General features: G+C 45.1%; 1 protein-coding gene across 1 annotated transcript in view; it reads left to right on the top strand.

Moving 5' to 3' along the window:
* The window catches only part of LOC144937651 (uncharacterized), a 130114-nt gene that overhangs the window by 101010 nt on the left and 6410 nt on the right, over window positions 1-22694 (top strand). The window contains exon 11 of the mRNA XM_078865033.1: window positions 1098-1591. Coding sequence (XP_078721159.1) covers window positions 1098-1564 — 467 coding nt within the window. The 3' untranslated portion in view covers window positions 1565-1591. The remainder of the gene's footprint in view (window positions 1-1097; window positions 1592-22694) is intronic.

A 22694-nucleotide genomic window follows, 5' to 3' on the forward strand; every position in this document is an offset into this window, starting at 1 on the left:
GGGTTTCGTCGTAGTAATGCTGGGAAACGTTTGTGGAAAGCGATTATAGGTTATCGTTGTTTCAATATCACTCTTCTGTTCCCTAATGTCACTCTTCTATTCCTGAGAGTGCTGCACTTAAGATTGCGTGACCAAGGCGCTTATGCATACTCCCTCCCCAGCAGAGAGATCAAAGTGCGCTATTCATTCTTTAGCATTTCGAGGGAGTGCAGACAATTTATCAGACCCGAACCTCTGCCAATGTCTGTGTGTCGGATTAATGTTCCTGCCACAGGGCAAAGCCAAAAAACTAATTCTAATAAAAATGGACTTCTCAGCCTGCTGAAGGCAATTGCATTGAATCGTCCCTCGCACGTATAACGTTGGTTTTCCTTCTTTAATGGCCCTGTTTCCAAATGTATTTCTATTAAACTAAAATACCATGGGGGAAAGTTTTTGCCTTCGATATATTCTTGCATGAGCTCGCTTGTTACATGTATTTTGGTGCATATTGGATATTATATGTTGATATATATGACAATAAATGCGAAAACATTTTAAATTCTGTATTGGCGGTGCATGGCTCACATGTATTTATGTATATACTAATATTTTTTATTAATACTATACAAACTTTGACAGTCATGGACAATTCGCGTCACAAATATTCCTAATCAGCCCGTGAAAATCTTTATTCGTTGGTGTATTCTGTTGTAAAATTTACATTCCCCAAATGAATTGTGGTGCTTGGTACATGCCTAATTTAAAGTTTGGTAATATAAAGAAGTTTGGTTTTATAACAACATTTGGAGGTATAATATAAGTATAATGAAGGTAAAGGCGAAGCCCTGCAACTGCTTGCTCACGCAACTGCTATTGGAAGGGCCTCCACTGGAGCGAGCTCCAGAGATCGTCTCTAGAGGGGTATTTGGCCTACTCTTTCACGCGGGCCAGACATTTTGAAAGACGTGGCAGTTATCCACATTTGACCCCACAATACGCGACCTGCCGATCGAGTGCGCGCACTAACGGCGTGAAAAAATGGCGACGCTCTTTGCTCCACCTACGGCGTTCCACATTTCACTTCTTCCTTTCATTTTTCTTTCCTTTTTCCGCAGAGGAGGACGCAGGGAGCAAGCCGCTGGCCGAGAGCGGCGGCGACAACACGGAGCACAAGGCGGTGGAGAAGTCCAACAGCACGGACCCGCCGCCAGACTCCAGGTCCTCGGACTCTTCCCTCTCTCTGCTCTCGCCCGAGGAGATCAAGTCCATCGGCGACTCGCTGAGCGTGGAGCCCAAGGTGTCTGGCGACAAGCGGCAGGACGGCGATGGGCACGAGGTTCAGAAAGCCGGCGCCGAAGAGGAAGCCGCCAGCAACACCAACAACAACAACAACGCGCTGTTGGTGTCCGCCTTCGCTCGAGACGAGACGCTGTCCACCACCAACACTGGCAGCAGCGGCGGCGGCGGTGGCGGCCCGGATTCGTCGGGGCGGGTCAACGGAGGCGCAGTCGTGATTCCGATCGACAGCGACCGCGCGGCGAGCTCCGGTCCGAATCCCCCGTGGCCTCGCGCGTTTGTCTAGGAGGCGCCGGCCGTCAGGAGCCTGCAGGTGAGTGTCACGATGACGTCGCCGCGCACCGTGACACCTGCCAGCTTACTGGGGGAGGAGCACACCGGGCGCGAGACTCCGTTGACGGGCTCGCGCGGTGTTTAGTGCAGGCAGAAGGTATGCACCTCCCGTGTGCTTTTTTGTTAATTCTGTCGGACTTACGTAAGTTTTAAATGAAATGCCTTCACAACAAAACAATCTTCCCGCACGCTGGCCTGCTTACGGCATGAGAAGGGCATTCTACCTCGTTGTCATGGTGAGTAAACATAGGATTTTGCAAGGGATACAATTTCTAGTAAGAAAGCAAAGCGCAAGAGATGAACTTTCTTTTTATCAGCTTTGCTGACCGCTGACTGACAAATGTGCTCAGGGGTCCAGCTGTCATCGTTGAAAGGAAGCAACACCGATGCCTAATCTGGGACAGGTATTAATGCCCCACATTATGCAATGTATCCTGCCTCGTGTGTGTTTGTCTCGGTCACACGGGCCACAATAATCACTCTCGGGGTCAGGGGTATCAACGTGTAATTTGGGCTGGACGAGTCGTTACCACTGGAGGGTCTGCCAGTGACACCCGGCCCTTTGATGTTCAAAGGCTGTTTGTGTATCGCAAGCAAGGCGGTAAGCCTTCTATTGCACTGCAATCATCAGTATGTATTTTCATTTTAATTGTAAATTTTATTCGGACCGCATTGAGCATCCCTGACCAGACAGAAGCTTAGGCATTTGAAGCCTGAGAAATTACTATTTATTTCACGTTTTCACTCCGACCTTTGTGAGTTAATGTGTAATAATAATCGCGTTGAGAAAATGCTTATATTAGAAGCATTGATATTCTTATTTATCATCTGCTGCTTCAATAAATGAATGTCATCTTAGTGTGATTTTGGGAGCCTTGTGAATTTACACCAACTCCTGGGAATTGGGAATTTAAATCTATGCAATATTATGCTTATCTGAAATTATCTTGGATTTAACATTATACTGCAAGCTGGTTCCATTATAGATATTACCCTTGTTCTATTAAAGCCAAGCTAACCAAAGAAGAATTTAAATAGACACAAGGAGCACTCCTGAAAAAAATATTTGCTCCTTAAATGCAATTAGGATGGAGTTATGGGGTGGGCCATGCAAAATTACAATTTTAATAATTCATGACTTTTCATATTATGGGATATTGGCTAGTTTTCTGACCTTGTGTGGAATATGATATACATAATTTAAATATCCCATCTATATATCTGTGCAGTGTTTATTCAGTTATGTTTGCCTGCAGGTAAAGGCAGATTAAACGTAATGCGCACACAAAGCGAGCGTTGACATTAATTTGTAGGTGATCAGAATGACATGTCGGGGGGAGGTATAATGGCAAGTCCATTTGCGTTGCAGCAATGACAAGGTGATGACGAGAGCCAACAAGCATCATCATCACTACTGCCATGTGTGACAGCATACGACAGTGATCTGCTACTAAGTTTGGAATACTAAGATTGGTTTAAAGTGCCCTTGCCATCCTCGTTATCATTTCGAGTGCATTGTACCAACGATGTTCGACAATTTGTGGGCACAGACCCTTGATTAAATAGAGTGCCACGTTGGTCAGATGTTGACTACCTCACCTGGTATACAGGAGATCGTGGGTTCGATACCAATCGTGACGCCTGTTGTATATTTGGAGTTTGCATGTCTCTCTCCCCGTGGTCACGTGGACTTTTCTCCGGGTCTTCCGGTTTTTCTCTCCCACATTTAGAATCGACATCACGTGTTTAGAGTATGTTGCTGCTATACATTTCCACGTGATAAGCCACTTCGTTGAGCTATCATTTGTGAGCAGGCCCCTTCTGAAGAAGAGCTACACAGCTCATTGGGCCTTACCTGATAAATAAAACAAATTCGTCAGCTGTTCATGGCTCCTCTAACAGATAAAAGTGTAGAGGATGAGGTATCATGTTGCTCATCACCACAGTCCGTGCTCTGAGCCTAGTCGTCATGGGCCCCAGGCATCACCAGATTTGCACGTTGGGTCTCCTGACCCGGATGGAAGAGAGAGAGTGTCTCCGTCAATCGTGGCCTCATTTTAAGCAGCTGCTGAAGTTGCAAGCAGCTCGTGCGTTCCATAAACGTCCTCGCGCCAGACACTTACGCTAAAGCTTCACGTTGGGAGGAGTAAATTGCGCGGGGTGTTTTGAGACTGCGATTCGCAAGCCTCCAAACGTGGTTTCATTCTCTCCAAAAGGGTAGTGGACCGCTGGGATTTCACGGTTCTGCAAATAGGAGTTGGTGCTGCATTAAAAAGGCGAGTTTAACACGTAGGCTTTGGCGACCAATATCATCCATTCTAGGTTTTTTTGGGTAAGATCGCGTAAATATAAATGTGTCGTTAAATCCGCCACCACCCGACACAGCTGCATAGTAAGGTTTGTCGAGTAATCAGAACAGGCAAATCTGGCTGTCGCCTGATGAAGCTAGTTGTGATTACTGCCAAAACGTCGTACTCAGATTGTAAATGTTGTGGATTTGCTCTCCAACACACCGGTGTGCTGTGCTAGTAACGAATTGGCACGTTCTGTTTATGTGCCAAACCTTACTAATTGGCTGTGTTGGGTGGTGGCGAGTATAACGACATATTTATATCTTTACGCGATCTACCTAAAAAAAATCTATATTAAAAAAGTGACCCTGCACCAAAACGTTGACTTGGTAAGAATTATTCCGGGAATAGATCAATTCCTACACGTACATATGGGCAGTTTTATTTGGTGCAAGTTGGTGAAAGTTCTCTATTGAGTCATGGTTACTAGAGGGAGCACTCAAAGACTGAATTATCTCTATAAATATAGGTCACGTCAATACTATTTACACAACTGTGCGTCAACAGGTGACTCGATCTCTGCACAAACTTTCTTTTATTCTGCATTGAAACTCGCAGCACTACATGTGTTGACTGTGGCGCAGGTGTTACTGAAAATTATATATCCACGTTGGTGCACACACACACACCAGTAAAAAAAAAAGTGCCTTCGGCTTAAAGGACATTTTGCACAATTCCCGCAGATGCAACCTTTAGAGAAAATTGCACGGCGCGCCGCAGTGATTTGGAATAATTGCAGCTTTTCCACGAACGTTTAAACGCACGCCAAAGGAAGGGTACAAATAAATAAATAAAACCTTCGCCATTTGACAGGACAAGATGTCACAATCGCAAGCCCCGCAGTGGGTAGATGAGCCGGTGGCACTCTCAGATCACGTAGACAACAACATGGAATTCTCTCCACCACCCGCTGTGCAACGGCACCATCAGCCTCCCCCCGGAGCCAAGCACAGCCTCCCGTTGCCTTTTGACTATGCACTCATAAGGGAGCCGTGCATGCCATCAAGCTGAAGGTAAAACAAATGTAAATGTGCAAGCCCTGCAATTTCTTCTAGATTTGAAGCTTTCGTGACTGCAAGGATTCATATTCTTAGGTTTTTTCGGTAAAGTCACGTAGGTAGAAAATTAAAATTAAAATTAATAAAAGTAAAATAAAATAGAAATAAAATAAAAATCACGACGTTTCGGAGGCAACACAAGCTTCCGTCTTCAGGTGGAACCGTCACAGCACGCTTGCTGTATCAAGTAAATGAGAAATTCCAAGAGATACTACCCCGTATATATACTGGTCAAGCCGCACCAACCTTACCATAATAATAAAAAGGGGGCTTGTCGTGGCTCATCCCCCCCCTCAACCAGTATATATACGGGGTAGTATCTATATTCTTAGGTTTTTTCGGTAAAGTCACGTAGGTAAAAAAATAAAATTAAAATTAATGAAAGTAAAATAAAAAAAATCACGACCTTTCGGAGGCAACACAAGCTTCCGTCTTCAGGTGGAACCGTCACAGCCCGACAGCTGTATCGAGTACACGAGTGATTACAAGAGATACCACTCCGTATATATAATGGTTAAGGTGGGGGGCCAGGAACGGCCCACTTTTTATTATTATGGTAAGGTGCGGCTTGAGACTACAGTACTAGTATCTCTTGGAATTTCTCATTTACTTGATACAGCAAGCGTGCTGTGACGGTTCCACCTGAAGACGGAAGCTTGTGTTGCCTCCGAAACGTCGTGATTTTTATTTTATATGATTTGATTTTACTTTTATTCATTTAAATTTAAATTTTTTACCTATGTGACTTTACCGAAAAAACTGCAATTTCTGCTTGCTCGCGCAACCCCTGGCGGGAGGGCCTCAGCTCTGGAGAGGCCCAACTCTTCTAAGCTGGCTAGAAGGTGACTTGGAAGCCGTGGGAAGTGCCCACACTTTGCCCCACCACATTGCGACCTGCCCACCGAATCAAACAGCGGTTGCAATCCATTCACTGCCTCGTCAGATCGATCATGACTGCCCGAGCAAAGGTTTTTAGATCCGTGCGATCCGGGTGGCACAGAAGTGAATGCGGAGCTCGCACGTGAAAGATGACGATGCAGTGCCGCGTGAAATGGGCCTTAGGTGCTGCTCTCTCCTCGGCAGCGGCGGTCACGTGTCGGTTTTCAGCTAGTTCGACGTCGTCGGTTGAGCATGCAGGATCTCCGCAGGGACCCGTCTTGCGCTATCTCTTGCCAGTCACCGCTGTCGACATTGCACGCAGCCAGCTATCACTCTCGGCCAGTGATCACTTTATATTTATACCGCTGGGTGGACACGGGCGTGTGGGACGGGTGTTTCAAAAAACACTTGCCCCATTAGTTCAACTGGCGTGCCGGGAGATTTATACATATCTGGATTGCACGTTCAGTGCTGCTAATTAAAACGGCACACTACCATGGCCCTACCATGAAGCAAACAAGACCGCTCCAAAGGCCCCATTCTCTATCGCTGAAACGCATGTAAAGCGCGATGGTCTGTTGGCTGGCAGGGTGCTATTAGAATTGGACAGTAAATTCCGCATGTCTGAAACAAGTCTTCAATGGGTGCCTGTTTGGTGTCATTTTTTGGCAGGCCAAAAGTCTTTACAGCTGCTGCTGCTGCTGCAAAAGTAGAGTAGAGGGGATAACATTCTTTGCCAAAAAAAGAAAAAAAGGAAGATTTTTGGGGGGGGGTAAATGTTTATTTAAAAATAAAAGGCGACTGGCTATGAAATATGGGGGGGGGGGGGCATTGTATAGCCAGCTGACATATGATGGAAAATGTTTATAATCATAAATCTGCTCCTCATATGGTCGCAAGAGTTCCTAAGCATTGAATATTTACGTATTTTCTGACGGGGAACGTTGTTCCAAAGACTCAGCTGTGCACACTGCGGGCGATTGGCACTAACGCTCCACTGCTCTAACCGTGGCTCATCTGCAGGATGCATATGAGACCACAGCTCATGCACATTGTATGGCATCGTGGTTGATTCTAAGATCGGCTGCCAAAGGTCTTGACCATAGAAAACCTATCTGATTTTCAACTGTTAGTTTTTTTTACTGTTGTGGTTTATTGGTCACATCATTATATCCCAAGAAATAGGTGACTTTTATTACATCTTCGTCATCATCATCATCAGCAGCAGCAGTCATGGTCAATCCACTGCTGGATGAAGGCCTCCACAAACCGTCGCCTCCTCCTTTCACGATCCTGCTATGTAATAATTCACCTTAGCACCTGCACACGAATTGATCTCAGCGCACCATCTCCACCGTGGAGATCCTCTCGAGCTCATTCAATTCCTCGGGTCCATTTACCTGCGCACACAGGTCAGTGCATGTCGGCTTTCTCTGGGTGGATGGCAGGAGGTTGAACAGTTCGTGCGCTGGCCATTCGACGAATTGTCACAATTCACGAGCAGATGCTCGACATGCACAGAAGTGTGTAGTAGTAGCAGAGGTGTGGACTCGAGTCATGTGACTTGGACTCGAGTCAGACTCGAGTCATGAATTTGATGACTTGCGACTCGACTTGGACTTGCATAACAATGACTTTGTCCCACCTATGAGATGTGGACTCGAGTCATGTGACTTGGACTCGAGTCAGACTCGAGTCATGAATTTGATGACTTGCGACTCGACTTGGACTTGCATAACAATGACTTTGTCCCACCTATGAGATGTGGACTCGAGTCATGTGACTTGGACTCGAGTCAGACTCGAGTCATGAATTTGATGACTTGCGACTCGACTTGGACTTGCATAACAATGACTTTGTCCCACCTATGAGATGTGGACTCGAGTCATGTGACTTGGACTCGAGTCAGACTCGAGTCATGAATTTGATGACTTGCGACTCGACTTGGACTTGCATAACAATGACTTTGTCCCACCTATGAGATGTGGACTCGAGTCATGTGACTTGGACTCGAGTCAGACTCGAGTCATGAATTTGATGACTTGCGACTCGACTTGGACTTGCATAACAATGACTTTGTCCCACCTCTGAGTAGTAGTAGTAGTTGTACCTGCTGCACTGGGGTGGTGCAACGACTTGGGCAGTTGCCCCCTTTGTCACAGAGTGCAAAAAAGCAGCGGCATCCCTCCTTGCTTCTCAGATCCAGAATTTCAGATTTAATTTAATACGGTTAGCAACACCTTGAGTAGCGTAGCCCAAAGGTTGCTTCTGCGGTGCACAGTAGTGCTGAGGGCGGAAAAAAAAGAACTCTGCCATCTGTCTTTTATTTTATATTCTTGCATTTAACGTATATATCTTGCAAGTGCATATTTCCATGCAGGCAAGTATGCTTTTAGAAATAACATCCTTCAAGATTTTTTTTTTAACCTACCATATAAATTCTGTTTTGGATGGGTTGTATTTGCGGCCGGCATGTGTGAGTTCCATGCAGACACGTTCGAAGTTTTTACATCGTTTCAGCCAAAAGTCTGCAAGCATTTGGAGGAGTGCCTGGGATCTGTAACGATCAATAAACCTATTTTAGATCTTCTTCCAGGAGACAGGTGGTCCAAATAAGATTTTATTGGGTGAAACACGGGCAGGAATACAATTCGATTCATTATATTACACTGCACATTGGGGTTCAGCCAATGTATAATGGTAAAATAAAAATAAAATAAAAATCACAGGAAGTACAATTCCTGCTTTCATTAATTTTATTTTTTTACCTAAGTGATTTTACCGAAAAAAATCTAAGAATATGAATCCTTGCAGTCACGAAAGCATCAAATTTAGAATCAATGTATAATGGTTATTCATACCGGTCACTGTTACCATCCAATCTCCAGGCGTGGCAGTTTGAAACATCGGATACGTTTTTTAAATCTCGCTTGCACACCATGCTGGCCTTAATAGGCGCTCACTGACGCATTTTCCCTCAAACGTCGTTTGCCCTTTGGTGATCTGCGTGTCTACACTCTACGTGGGATCGTTGTCTTCCTACGCGGGGCCGTGTCGCAGTGATTCACGACTTCAATTCCCAGCCACACGTGGTGAAGGTGGCACGTGTGTGGTTCTGGTCACAACCACCTTCCTCCTGCGCCGTGTCATCCTTCATGGCAGCTCGTTAACAGCACTCGCTTCAACAACTTGCATGACCATACAAGGGGTCCTTTGCATGCTTGTGTGTACGTGTGTGCTTTGACATATTTTTGCTATAATTTTGATGAATTAGTGCTTGCTTTCATTAGAGATCTCAGTGCCCAAGTGTGAGCATTTACCAGCAAACTGTTTGAGTGAGTGCGAGTAGTTTTGAGCTGTTTTAAACCTCCTTGACTTTTAAGATGTTTTGGGAAAAATGTGAGTTGCTAGAAATAGGTCAAGAATAGGAGTTAAAAGCCACCTAGCTCTCTCTGACGTTAGCCAGAAACAGAAGAATGAAAAGCATTGATGAACAAAATGTGACAGTGAAATGATGGATAGTGGCTTAAGATGTATTTTCTCCGTGCAGGTTAAAACAAATTCTCACAGCTATGTCCCAAACTTGAATAGAATTTATGGGCAAATTATCAGATGCATCATCACACAGCAATGCATTGTTGTTACTCAAATAAATGTGCCGGTTATTTGTTTGGATTGCAGAATCGTTAATCCAGCACACATATTTGTAAAAAATAAAAATCAAATGCTTCAGCACAAACTTGTACGACCCATTTGTTGAGGGGCTTGTTGAGTGTGGGCCTCCCAAAGCTATGCAAACATCTAGATTTAAAACGTATTTCTTTAGCACCGTTTTTGTGTTTAGTTTGTTGTCCTTCCCCCCCCCCCACACACCTACAATTACCGCGGCTAGATACGTACGGTGTGAAAGAAGTTCAACATACTTACGTGCACGCAGTGACGCTTATTTGACCTTACTTCACCACGCTGGTCAGTGCAAGTTGGCGAAGGCGAGAGTACACTGCCCTCTACCGCCAACACCACCTTTCATACCTGTGGTATGCATGGTGGTCGCCCATCCTTGCACAATCCAGGCTCAAGCCTGCTCATCTTCTGTGCTACGACGGCGCGAGGCGCATTGTGGATGATTCGGTCCGAGGTCAAAGTCAAACCTGGCGAATTGCCCGATGATGCTGGATGCAATTACCAGCGAAACGTCGTACTCAAAAATTGTAAATGTTGTGGTTTCACGCTTCAACACACCGGTGGGCTAAAGCAGTGAACTATTTGTCTTTTGTCAACGTGACACTTTTTTTGCTGATTGGCCGTGTCGGGTGGTGGAGGGTTACGACACATTTATAAATAACGCGATCTAACCTAAAAACGTTGATTATGAATAATATTGGTCGCGAAAGCCTACGTGTTAAAAAGTCAAACCTGACACTGAAAGTAAATGGATGTCTCCAGGTATCTGTTACATGAAACGCCTGGATACGATTTACGTTTCTCGCTCATGACTCGGCACCGACGATAAGGTAACAAGGAAAACAATTCTGCAGGTGTGCGGACGCAGACGAGCATTAGATCTCCCGGGGGAAGAAAAAAAAATATGATCATTGTCACCACTTGCCCGATAACAGATACTAAATAACACGGCATTAAAGGGAGTGATGGAAGATCTGCCGGCGATAAGCCACTGGGTGTCAAGACTCTGTTTGCAGGGGAACGTGAAAAATCATTGATCGTGGGAATCTGTCATCAGACTAATCCCCCCCCCCACCCCCAGTCCTTAAGATGCAGCATCATACATCTTTCTGGCTCGCACATTTAAATGTAGCATAGCCCGATGCAGGCTCGTTACGTGATGCGGTTGTATCAAACTTTACGGCTGGATGAATGCCAAAGTCATCGTTTGCGGAGTAACGCGCTGGCTAATGTTACAACTGGAAGTGTGTTCCACTGATGAAAACGTTCCTGGGGACATTTTTTTCTCTCATTTCCAAGTAACGCTTTAACATGTGCCACAGATGGGCCAACAATTTTCGAGTGAAAATCTGCTGAATAAAATTTGATAAATAAAATCCAAGCGAGCGCTGCATTTCGATGCATTGCATGTCGCTTCAATACAGTATCAAGAAAGGTCTCAATCTTAGATGCCACCAAGTACAGCTGCAACAACTTTAGTCGGCGATTTGCAATTATTAAATGTAGAAAAAAAAATCCGTAATGTCTCGATGAAGTAGATTTCCAGGCAACGATGTTAACATTGACTTGAAAAAAGAGTATTTTTTTGTTTCATGTGTCCAAAGATGTTGTCTCGGTACGGTCAAGGGAGCCTTCAGATGAGACGCAGCTCTTTGAAATTTAAAATGTATTCCATATTTGGTCGGCGTCCCGTACGGAGAGAACACATTTTTCCATCGCTTTTTAAATTATCATGTTTTTTTTTTACTTGTTTGTTTTACTCTAGCGGTAAATTAACCGTCACCATACTCGACATGAAATCTATTCCATGGGGTACCTTGGGAACCACTTGCTCCGGCTGGTTTGGCCTTGTGACAACCACGTGGCCAGGGGGGGCAGCAGTTACTGCAACACGTGCCGTCGTCACGTGCCGTCCGTCACGTTGAATCGTATTTTACAGACGACCCTCCTAACCAGCTGTAAAGCATATTTCTCCATTTCGATGATTGTTTTACTTACAATTTATTATTACTTATTATTTCGACGTTGTGTGATTGATGCGGGCAATTTCCTGCATTTTAATTTACACATTCACCGTGAATTACGGTCATTAAGCAAACGCAGCAAGATTCGGGGCCTTCTGGATGGTTGATGTCCTAATACTATTTTTGTCGACTGGAATAAATTAGAATCCTGTTGATTCAGCAAAGTGAAGGTGTTTGACTGGATATTCACGGCATTGGGCATGTTTCCAGTAACAACACGGCCAGTAAAAGCTATGAGTTTCGGTAACACGGTAACATTCTCGACACCGTATTTTCTTTTTACTTTGCAAGCTGTTAAGCTCATGCTGGTGGTACACGCTTTGAAAAATAATCAAACGTAAGTTATGTTGTGGACTGCAATTTTACAAAAATAGGTTTAGTATGGGGTCAACGCACAGTGTGCATGTTTATATTCATGATGAAGCGGTTTTGGAGAGTGGTAGTTTCGTAGCGCACTGTGCTACGACCCGGGTTTCATTCCCGCTCAACATCAGTGGCGAATATATATGCAACATTTGTGGATTCGCCCCTAGGTCAACTCAGCCTTAAGTGGGAATCTGATGCAGTGTGTACACATCAGCACCGGAGAGACAAAGGCGTCATGTTTTTTTCCCGGCCACACCACCGTCTAATGCGTGCCCCATTGCAGCTTTCTTCGGTGATGTAGCCACCAGGACTTGCTCCAACAGCCCGTGTGGCTTACACAGGGGATCTTTGTTTTATTGTGTAAATACATTCAAATATTTATCTTCAAGAGGCTCAGGTTTAGCAACATTGTCAATGCAGCGGCTATTGCACTGCAGTGTTAGCCCCAAGCGGCCTTATTTGAAATCCCAGGCCACGCACACATCCGCTGCTCTCTAATTGCCACCGGCAGTGAATGGGGGACCTCTCCCTCCAGCGACCTGACCCATGTTCTCTTAGTGATTGCTGATAGGGTTGAAGTGTCTGGGACCCATGCAGAAAGCACAGGGCAATGAGTGCAAAAAGTCAGGTGGCATGAGCCAGCAGCCAGTACTGCTATACAGGCGTACCATGAGGCATGGCTATTGCGTTCATATGCAACAACTTTGAGACATTATATATTTAAAGGCAGTTCTTTTCCACTTCAACCTAATTTGAAGGGTTGAATGGAAACTTGTTCCGAGTAATGGGCTCACAGTTTTTCACTTTGTTTGAGAGATCCATTTATCGTGTTTAAATAGATTCAGGCAATATATCTCACCAGCCTAGTTTGCACATTAGCACAGTAATGATCTTGTCACTGAACTGAGACGGTTAAGCCAGTGGCAGGATCTTGGAGGTTACACAATGTTTTTTTTGTTGCAATTTAAAGTTACGTGGTGGAATGAAGATGAGATTTGTCAAAGTTCCGGGAGTCAGTCTCAAGAGATGTTCAATTACACTGGGTAAGCAATTCGGCGCGCTGTGCTTCCTGCACTTGTGAACGTAACCGGCAAAGGATCTTCTTGCACCTTCGACGACAGAGGCACGAGGAATATTCCAATCACAACTCGCCTCTCACGACAGCCGATAGACAGAGGCACATTGGCAGCAACTGGCTTCACCTCCGCCTGGCTGTGTGGGGCTTGTTGTGTGTCACCCCCTCGTATGCACGGTGGGTTTTCTCCGGGAACTCCGGATTTTTCCTTGCATGCCACCACCCATTACACGGAATTGGTTAAACATACCAAAACGGCACCTTTATGAAATGTCTTCAGGCTCGGTGAGGCTTTGCCGAGATGAATAAGTAAACAACTTGACGGCAACGCTAAGCCGGTTACTTCTGCTTTACTGATTTATTGAGTAAACGAAATAATTTTGAACACATGAGCACTGCTTATGTGGACAAGGGGGGGCCCTTACTCGCTCCACTTGGCACACTCGGCCAAAGCAGCCACAACCCCCATTGAATGGCCGTGTTCTGGAGCACCTGTTAAACGCTAACGTCCTTGACCTTCTCAGCAGCATTTTGTGCTGTTGAGGAAATAATTAGTCCCAATCACTTGTCACGCGAGAGAGATTTGTTTGGCTTGTGTTTTGAAATGAACCCAGGGGCTGGCCTTGCACTCGCTGGGGCCAAACACGAGGTCACGGTGACTTTCCCCCGAGCACAGGCGTGGACATCATTAACTGCCCCCCCCCAAATCTTTCATCCGTTTGCTCAAGTAGAATGCCAATTTTTTCCTTCATTGTCAAAATTCGTTCTCGTTATCATTGTACGTTCGGCTTGTTTGTTAATTGACATTCACGTTTACTTTGGCCACAATTGCAGCGCAGCGTCCGAGTACTGGCAACGGTGTTTTTGGGGCCGTTTTGTAAAGACGCTTAGGTGGACTGGAAGGAAAGAGTCCAACATCTCTCCCCGAGCTGATGGCTTTCTCTCACGCTTGGTTCATGAAGCCGGGTCCGGCCCCGAGCGATCTGAATCAGAATATTTGGACTGCAGGAGGAGGAATCCGATGAGCTATGAAGCTCGTTTTGACAGATGTCCAACATGGGCCGGGTCTGCAAGTTGTAACTTGGTTGGGTGCAATCGAATCGATTACGCGTAGTTGCCCACTTCAAGCAAGCTTCGAGCAGCTGCGAATTTAGAAGCATCGGACTGCTCGGTGATTTGTGATTGGGCATATTTCATCGTGTGCACATATGCGAACCGCAATTGGTTGTTACAATTTTGAATACTCTGCTTACTGCCCGTGTTGCACAACTACTCAGAGATGAGGACAAAGCGGTCGCGGGGCAATTCAGTACTGTGATATTCCCAGAGTGATTTAGTTGTGCAACTGATGGTTCAGTTGTGGTGGAGCCGGTTTTAAGACTGGCAGCTCACAGTGAAGCTTACTAAACCTTAGTTTTTGCCTTGCAGCACCAGATATGCTCAGCCAATCTTTACGTTCCTGCTAAATGCAAATCAATGATTTATGATTTCTTTCATGGATTATTTTTTCCCCCGCCCATGAACGTAAAACACACTCGAAGGCACACTGATATTTATAGTATCTGTTTCATTCATGAAAGTAGGACCGGTATCTAATTTGTTTAAGTTCACGACGTATCACCGTGTTCACGTCGGCCTCTCTTTGAATTCTTTGTTCTGTGGAGAAATTGAGGGAAATCCTTGGGACGCCACTTCTGTATATTAACCATACTGCCAAGGGGCGGGGTACAGCGTAACGGGTTACCGTTTCAATTCACATTAAATCTTTTTTTTTTATGAACTGTGCAGGCAACGGAAAATGTTCAGAGCCATTTCAAAAATGTCTGAACATTTAATTTCAGAGTTTGCAGAGCACTGATGCATCACGAATTGCAGTCAAACAAATCATCTAATTTATTTTAAACCCAGCGAGCAGTATAGCACTTTAAATAAAACTGGATTGTTGCCATGGTGTGACTTTGATTCAATCTTCCGGCACGGCAGTTGAAACATTGGAGCAAGCTCCTTAAATGGCTCCACTGCCATTAGCCAATGGGCACTGCCACCTCTTCCAAGACATCTGGCCAGCGCGAAACATCGAGGCCAAAAATAGCCTCGAGAGGGACTTTTACATGGAGCACTCTCAAGTGAAGGCAATTGCAGGGCTGCACCTTTAACTTAAAAGAAAAATACAAATGACTCATGAGATCTATTTCAACTTCATGCCAGCTTTCATCGAGGGCAGGGGTTTGTTTGGCATGTTTTTTTTTTACAAACCCCCCCCCTCTCATCCTAATTACTTAAGTTCGTACATGGAAATGCTTCCACTGTGTGTCCGTTGTGACCGCGGATACCTTCCACGGGAAGCCGGTCCTCCCCAAGGGCACATTCAACAGGACGCTTCCCATCTGCCCTCGAGCTGCAGCTCCCTGGAGGCGTGTCGCGAGACCTGGCATTGCCCGCAGCGCCAGGGTTGTTGCCATGGTGGAGTTTGCCAGAGGCAGGGGGTTGCAAAAGGGCTGACAAGGCACAGGCTGCTCGCGACGGGATCGTTGCAAAGCCTAAGCCACTCAAGGTGATGCCTTTTCCATGAAGGGAGAGTTGGGAAACAATTATTGCACAAAGGAAAACCGAATCTCAAGAGACTCGCCAATAACTCGGACGCCCCGTGGCGAACGAAATCAAAATCTACAATAGGCGACGTCTCGGGCAATGACCCTACTTCAATAGCCCCAGAGAGGGGCGTTCATAGCACAGGAATGCGTTCGCTGTGCTGCGATGAGGATCCATGGCCCGACGCGTGTGTTGAGTTTGTGTTATTTGTACCTATGCACGACTGTCAACGTAGTATCACATTTTTAATTGTATTATTACAAAATAAGTGGGCTTAAATTAAAACATTTTACTGGTAGGAACCTCCTGGTTACACCAGCCCACAGGGGGATTATTGTGTCCGTCCGTCGTGCATCCAAAAATTGGAGGGGTGGGGCTTGGTGGAGAGGGGAAGGTGGGGAGGTGCTGGGTGGGGAGGGGCTGGGTGGGGAGGGTGGGGAGGGGCTGGGTGGGGAGGGTGGGGAGGGGCTGGGTGGTGAGGGGCTGGGTGGTGAGGGGCTGGGTGGGGAGGGTGGGGAGGGACTGGGTGGGGAGCGTGGGGCTGGGTGGGGGGTGGGAGGGGTGGGGCTGGGTGGGGAGGGGCTGGTCACTCCGTGGTGCCCTTATAAAACTCAACGTTTAACCTACTCACGCCGGCTTGTGCCCGCCCTCACAGTCGGGCATATTTGCGGAATACACCACGCCGCCGTTGACCCTGGCCATTGACCGAGCAACCCAACGTTCCTACCAGCTCCCTCCGCAGGAATGTGTTAAAAAAGTTTTTGCATTTGTTCATTGTGCATGCACGCAAATTGCAAACGTGTGCTGTAGCCATGCTGTAGTGGCCACGCTGCGACTGCTTGCCTGCAGTAAAATAGAATAAAGGGGGTGCTCAATTATTTATTTATTTGCGTGTGTTATTCCAATGTAAAGGCAAGCTGCTAATGATGAACGGATTCCACTCATTTAATTCCTCTTCACGGCGCCTCCTCTTTAAAATCCTCCTGCTCACGCAACAAAACGACATATTAATAAATAACTAGCGGTAACTTTTACCCCGTGCGGATTAATGCGTGGGGAACGATGTTAATCTAGCCTCTCTGGCACCATTCTAATGACGCATTTAAAAGCACTTTGACATTTTCAGACTCTGTACAGTAAAAATGCCTTTGCTGTGTTGCACGTGCGTGGCCCAACATTGACAAAGACAAAGATCCCCCGTATAGCCTTTAAAGAATGTTGGGACAAGTGCTGTCAGCGAGCAGCAGCCTATGAAGGCCAGCACGGCACACGAGGGGGTGGGTGGCCAACACGACGCCCGGCCGCCTTTGTCTCCCCAGTGGCGATGTTTAACACACGGAACCAGGTTGACCTGGGGGGGGGGGAAGAGGCCCAAGACCGACTCAGATAATAATCGTCACGAGTGTTCGCCGTGAGCCAGACTCGAACTCGGCTCGCCGGGTTCGTAGCGCAGTGCGCTAACTGCTAAGCCACCGCTCCCCCATAGCGATGGGCACGCACGCACACACGAACACAGCTTTCCCCGTGACACACGCGCTCATGATTCACGTGCTTATGCTTATTTAATAGAAGAGAAAAAAAATGTCACTGGGGCAATGTTGAGAGTCTGAAAGCGTCACCTGGCCCTTTTTTGCTGTTTTGTTTACGGTTGCGACACGGAAGGGGGGTGGCCTTCCTAGCGGCTTGACACACACCTCGGCTGGTTGCGATGCAGTTTGTCCCAGTTGCTTGGGAGCCGCTTCATTTAGCAACAGAAGCGGAGTGGGGGGGGTGGAGGTGCCCCTCCGAACGCTTTTGGAGGAGAGCATTGTTTCCATTGACGCCCTTCGCCGCAAAGCGTCACACCCAACCCCGTGTCCCCACCGCGACAACACCACCGCTTGTTCGCCAAAAAAACCCACCACCAAGGTGTGGCGTGCGAAGGATTTTTGTTGTTGTTGTTGAAAATTCCACGTATTCCGCTCCACCGCTTGATTGCGTCTTTGGGCTGAATGCGCAGCTGACGCTTTGTGTAGAGCTGGCAGGGGTGGGCGTTTTAAATCCATTCTAGATTTGAAGCTTTTGTGACTGCAAGGATTCATACTCTTAGTTCTTTCGGTAAAGTCACGTAGTTAAAAAATGAAATTAAAATTAATAAAAATAAAATAATAAAATCACGACGTTTCGGAGACTTGTGTTGCCTCCGAAACGTCGTGATTTTATTATTTTATTTTTTATTAATTTTAATTTCATTTTTTTACCTACGTGACTTTACAGAAAGAACTAAGAGTTTTAAATCCATACCGATCGCACGGTGAGGGTGACACACGGGGCGAGGAAACGCCCGGGGGAGGTCGTTCGAAGCCTTTTACCTGCGGGACCACGCACACCAACCCCAGTACAGGACCTCCCATGATGGCACATACATCGACTGTGGCCTTCTGTTGTTAGAGATGGGAGCACCTTGTCCTCATTAGAAACGTTAAGCTGTCTCTCCCTTATTCCCACCGCCTCCACAGAGCACACATGGTTGGGACGGGGGGGGGGGTACCTGTTAGTGCTGCTGTTTGCAACTTGTGTGGCACGTGTTCAATTAGCGTGCGCAATTTGTCACAATGTGCCCCAGGCATTGCGCCTCAATCTTAGGATCACGTGTTGAGGCGTTTGTAATATCGAGGGGATGCTTTGTGCAACAATGATGCGTTTTCGCCCCCTCCCAAATAAAAACAACAATGCCTAATGTTCAAGTCACAACATGTGCTCGCAAGTGCAGCGAACCTGTTGTCTCGGGACTTTCGTTCTCGCATTGTTTCAGCGAGTAAATTAACGATTAATAGCCGCCTTGCGAAATAATATGACTCATAATCCTCTCTAATCTCTCTGATCAGAATGAGTAGAACCCTCGCGAAAGAACATTATCCAATATCGCATTATTCCACTTCTAAGGCAGTATTTGTTGATGGACAATTCTGCCAATGTGTTTTTTTTCCCAGACGTTTTGCTCATATTTGATGTTGAGCTGTGAATGCCCTCACAAAACCCTGCGCCTCGTCAGTTGAATCTATTTCTCGCGCAGAGCCTTGCGAGGCCTCGGTTTTAAGTAGCCCTCTTGTACTCAAAGTAGAACGCTGGGAGGGATGTTGGCGTTGGAAGGCATTTGCATCACTTTGGTGGCACTGGCAAAGATATGCCCGCTGAATCGTTGGCTCTCTGTTATCGCCTAAGTGCATCAAAACCTACCGAGACTTTGTAGGGCCTCCCGATGTATCAGCGCCAGCTGCTACGATCTTATAATAGACATGTGAGTTAGCGTACTAAATCCGATACAGGCTACCTAACAGAGTAAAACTGCTCACAGTGTGAAACAAGAACGAAATGCAATTGTGTAGCATGTGCGTTTTATATTCTATATATTTAACAGTTCTCTTTAAAACTCGTAAATATATTAAGAAAAAGTTTTGTTATTTAAAAATAATCTGCAGTATTTTCGTTTTCCGACGTGCAAATGGAAATACAGTTAGGAGGCGAAAGGGGTGGTTACAATTTCAATGCTATTTTAATTCCTTAGCAGTGCTGCCAAATGGCACTGTTTACACAGGTGAACACGGCCAGTGACTTAAAGCTGAAGAGTTAAACTTTGCAATTACGGGCCAACGAGCATGCAATGAGATTCCTCTTTGTCCTGAACTGTCACGGCACGAGAATGGGACAATAATTCACTCGCGGTGTTTGTCTTTCATTCGAAGCTGTCACGAGCCACTGTTCTTGGAGCTGCAGGTTACACGCGAGATTTTCCTCACTCCAGTTTGATGGAGGATTTTTTTTTAAGTGGTCGAGGCGGTGGTGTTTGAAGGTTAGAGGGAAAATAATACTTTTTAAGAGTTTAAAATATCAACTTTTCCATTTCCCCCACTTTAAGTGTTCTAATGCCGGCTATTTGCTCGCTGCGGTCGTGATCGGTAAGTTTGTTCAAGTAGAACACTGGCTGTAGAGTTTGCACGTAAATAATTATTACACGTAGAATTTCAACGAAATAAAACCTGTGGCATGATACTAAGAGGTTTAGCGGAACACTTTGAATGATTTTTTTTATTACTTTAAAGTACATCTCAATGCATTTCACTTGTAACAGTTAACAAATTGTCCTTCATCCCTTTGTAAGAGTCAGAAGACCTCTCACAACGGATGTTATAGCCGCAGACAGGGATTTAACTTAGGTGCAATGGGTTCATAGTGCACTGTCCTGACCACTGCACTACCGCTCCCCATACCCCGAGCCCACATTCTCGCTCCCTTTATATTCAGGGCTAAAGGTGCGTGGATATTGTTTGCACCCTATGATATGGCATGGGTAATGATGATGCTAATCTTAATTTTAAAAAGCGACTTTAATAACAAAATGTCAAGACGTCGTCCAAATAGAACTACACTCCCAACTATGAATTCGATTCTAAACTAAATAAAAATAGCAACAATAATCACCTTCACAACACAGCTACAATGAAGAACTATGATAAAAGTTAATGATAATAATTACACTCGTAATATGGGTAAAATCCAATCAATGTACAAAAAAAACAATGAATGACACTAGGTTTTCAAACTAGATTTAAATGCTCTAACACGGTCACAATTATATTCTTGGTTCTTTCGGTAAAGTCACGTAGAAGGGAAATAATAAAAATAATAAAAATATAAAACAATAAAAATTCTCACGACGTTTCGACTGCAACACAAGCAATCATCATCAGGTGTGAAATCCACAGCAATAAAATCCACAGCAAGAAATTTGCTGTGGATTTCACACCTGATGACGATTGCTTGTGTTGCAGTCGACACGTCGTGAGACATTTTATTGTTTTCTATTTTTATTATTTTATTATTTCCCTTCTACGTGACTTTACCGAAAGAACCAAGAATATGAATCCCTGCAGTCACAAAAGCTTTAAATCAAAACGCTCACAATTCTTGACTTAGATAGGAAAAGCAGCATTCCACAGTGTTTGTGCATAGCAGTAGCACGCACGATCACCCAGCCTCTTTGAGATTGGCGTGGAGAGTAGCGCGGAGTCCACGGAGCGTAAATGGTCAGCGTGGGAGCGGTAGAGTCAGCGAGCGGCTTCCAATCGATTGGTTGCGAGTTAAAATCCCGGCTGGGGATTTGAGCTAAACCCATTCTCAGGGGTCGATAAAACGAGTCCCACTTTGTAGGGAAGTCAACAGTGGTTCTTACCATGAAAAATCACTCATTTCTCACTCTTACTCAAACTCCTCTTCCACCCTGCCTTCCCTTCTCCATCACCAACACCATCACCCCCTTTTCCAAATTCCTTACCCATTCATCACCCTCATCATTAACCGGTCGTGCTCGTCGTCACTTTCATCATCGTTTATTTCGCACATCATCATCGTCGACATATTCGTGCACTGCCGCCCTTTTACTCAACTCGTCACATTTCTGCTGTAAAAATCGCGATTTGTTTTGCGCCTTACTTTAGGCGCTATGTAAATCAAAATAGGATAAGATAGACTCATCCCTACCAGAGGTTTGTGGATGTTACAAGATAGATGAGCACCGCTTCAATGCTCATTTTAACAAGATGTAACTCTTCTTGGTTCTTTCGGTAAAGTCACGTAGAAGGAAAATAATAAAATAAAAATAAAACATAATAAAATAATTCTCACGACGTTTCGGCCACAACGCAAGCAGCCGTCTTCATGTGGAGAGCAGGTCTGTCGAGAATTATTTTATTGTTTTATTTTTATTATTTTATTATTTTCCTTCTACGTGACTTTATCGAAAGAACCAAGAAGATGAATCCCTGCAGTCACGAAAGCTTTAAATCGAAAAGATGTATCTCTTTCAGTTGACTTCATGCATTAACGTGAGAAAAAAAATCTACAATGCAAGCATCTTGTTGAAGGCCAGTTATGCAAGCATAAAGTCGGCAGACTATCACATTGGCTAGATGTCATATTGAACAAAGGCACAATATATGTATTTTTAAAATCCTTTATATTAAGTTCGCTTGCTTGCTTGCCTGCGTGCTTGCGTGCTTGCTTGCATGCTTACGACCGTGTAAATCTTTTGGTCGTTTTTTAACCCACTTCCCGTGATCCAATCGAGTTGACATTTTCCACACAGACTCGTTGTGCGTGACAATTAACGTTCGTGAAAAAAAATTTCCAAAATGTTACACTTTTTAGGCAAAAAAAAATTATTTTACATATATTCAAATATAACTCATTCATGGCTTTGGCTGAACGTAACAGTGTAAGAGCCCAGAGCGTAACACCTCCACAGGCCGTGGCGGAGTAGCGCAGTTGGTAGCGCCCTCGCTTCCCATGCCAAAGGTCGTGGGATTGATCCCCGCGTCCTCCACAGGCGAATATATTTTTTAAATCCTTTATATTAAGTTCGCTGCCACGCATATAAAGGATTTATAGTGAAAAACTTTGTTTTTACGTGTTATACTTATTAAAATATATAATTTCAGTCAAAGTTTAATAATTCCAAGTGATTTTTTTGGTGCACAGACAGCAAAAATACAAGTAATTACTTGACCCTGTACTGTATTTAATATTGACCAGTAGCAGTAAATCACATATGGCCTAACCTCGCTCTGTATTTTAGAGGATGATATTTAACCATGGACATTAATTCACGTGAAAGTAAGAATTTTGACTGCACAGGTGGTCTGGGCCCCTCCCCCCATCCCCCTCTCAACTCTCAGGCTCAGTGTGCTGTGCATTGTCACGTGAGGACATGTGGCTGCTGAACGTAGAGGCATGTGCACCAGAAATTAAGAGCCTTACTTTAAACAAATAAAGTTATTGCACATCCACAAAGTATACAGAAAATAGCTTGTTTGGTTAAACGGCGTAAAAATTCCATACATTTGCCCTAAAAGGAAAAATTACGTACTCTATGTATAATTTGGGACATTTCAAGCTAGAGACCTTCTTCGTGACATCTCTATGATGTTTGTTATTTGTGCCTATGCACCATTGTTAATGGAGTGTCGCAATAAATGGTTAAACGAAAGGATGTTGACGTTATTATACATATATTTTT

The sequence above is a fragment of the Lampetra fluviatilis genome, chromosome 19, assembly GCF_964198595.1.
Source record: "Lampetra fluviatilis chromosome 19, kcLamFluv1.1, whole genome shotgun sequence".
Classification (NCBI taxonomy): domain Eukaryota; kingdom Metazoa; phylum Chordata; class Hyperoartia; order Petromyzontiformes; family Petromyzontidae; genus Lampetra; species Lampetra fluviatilis.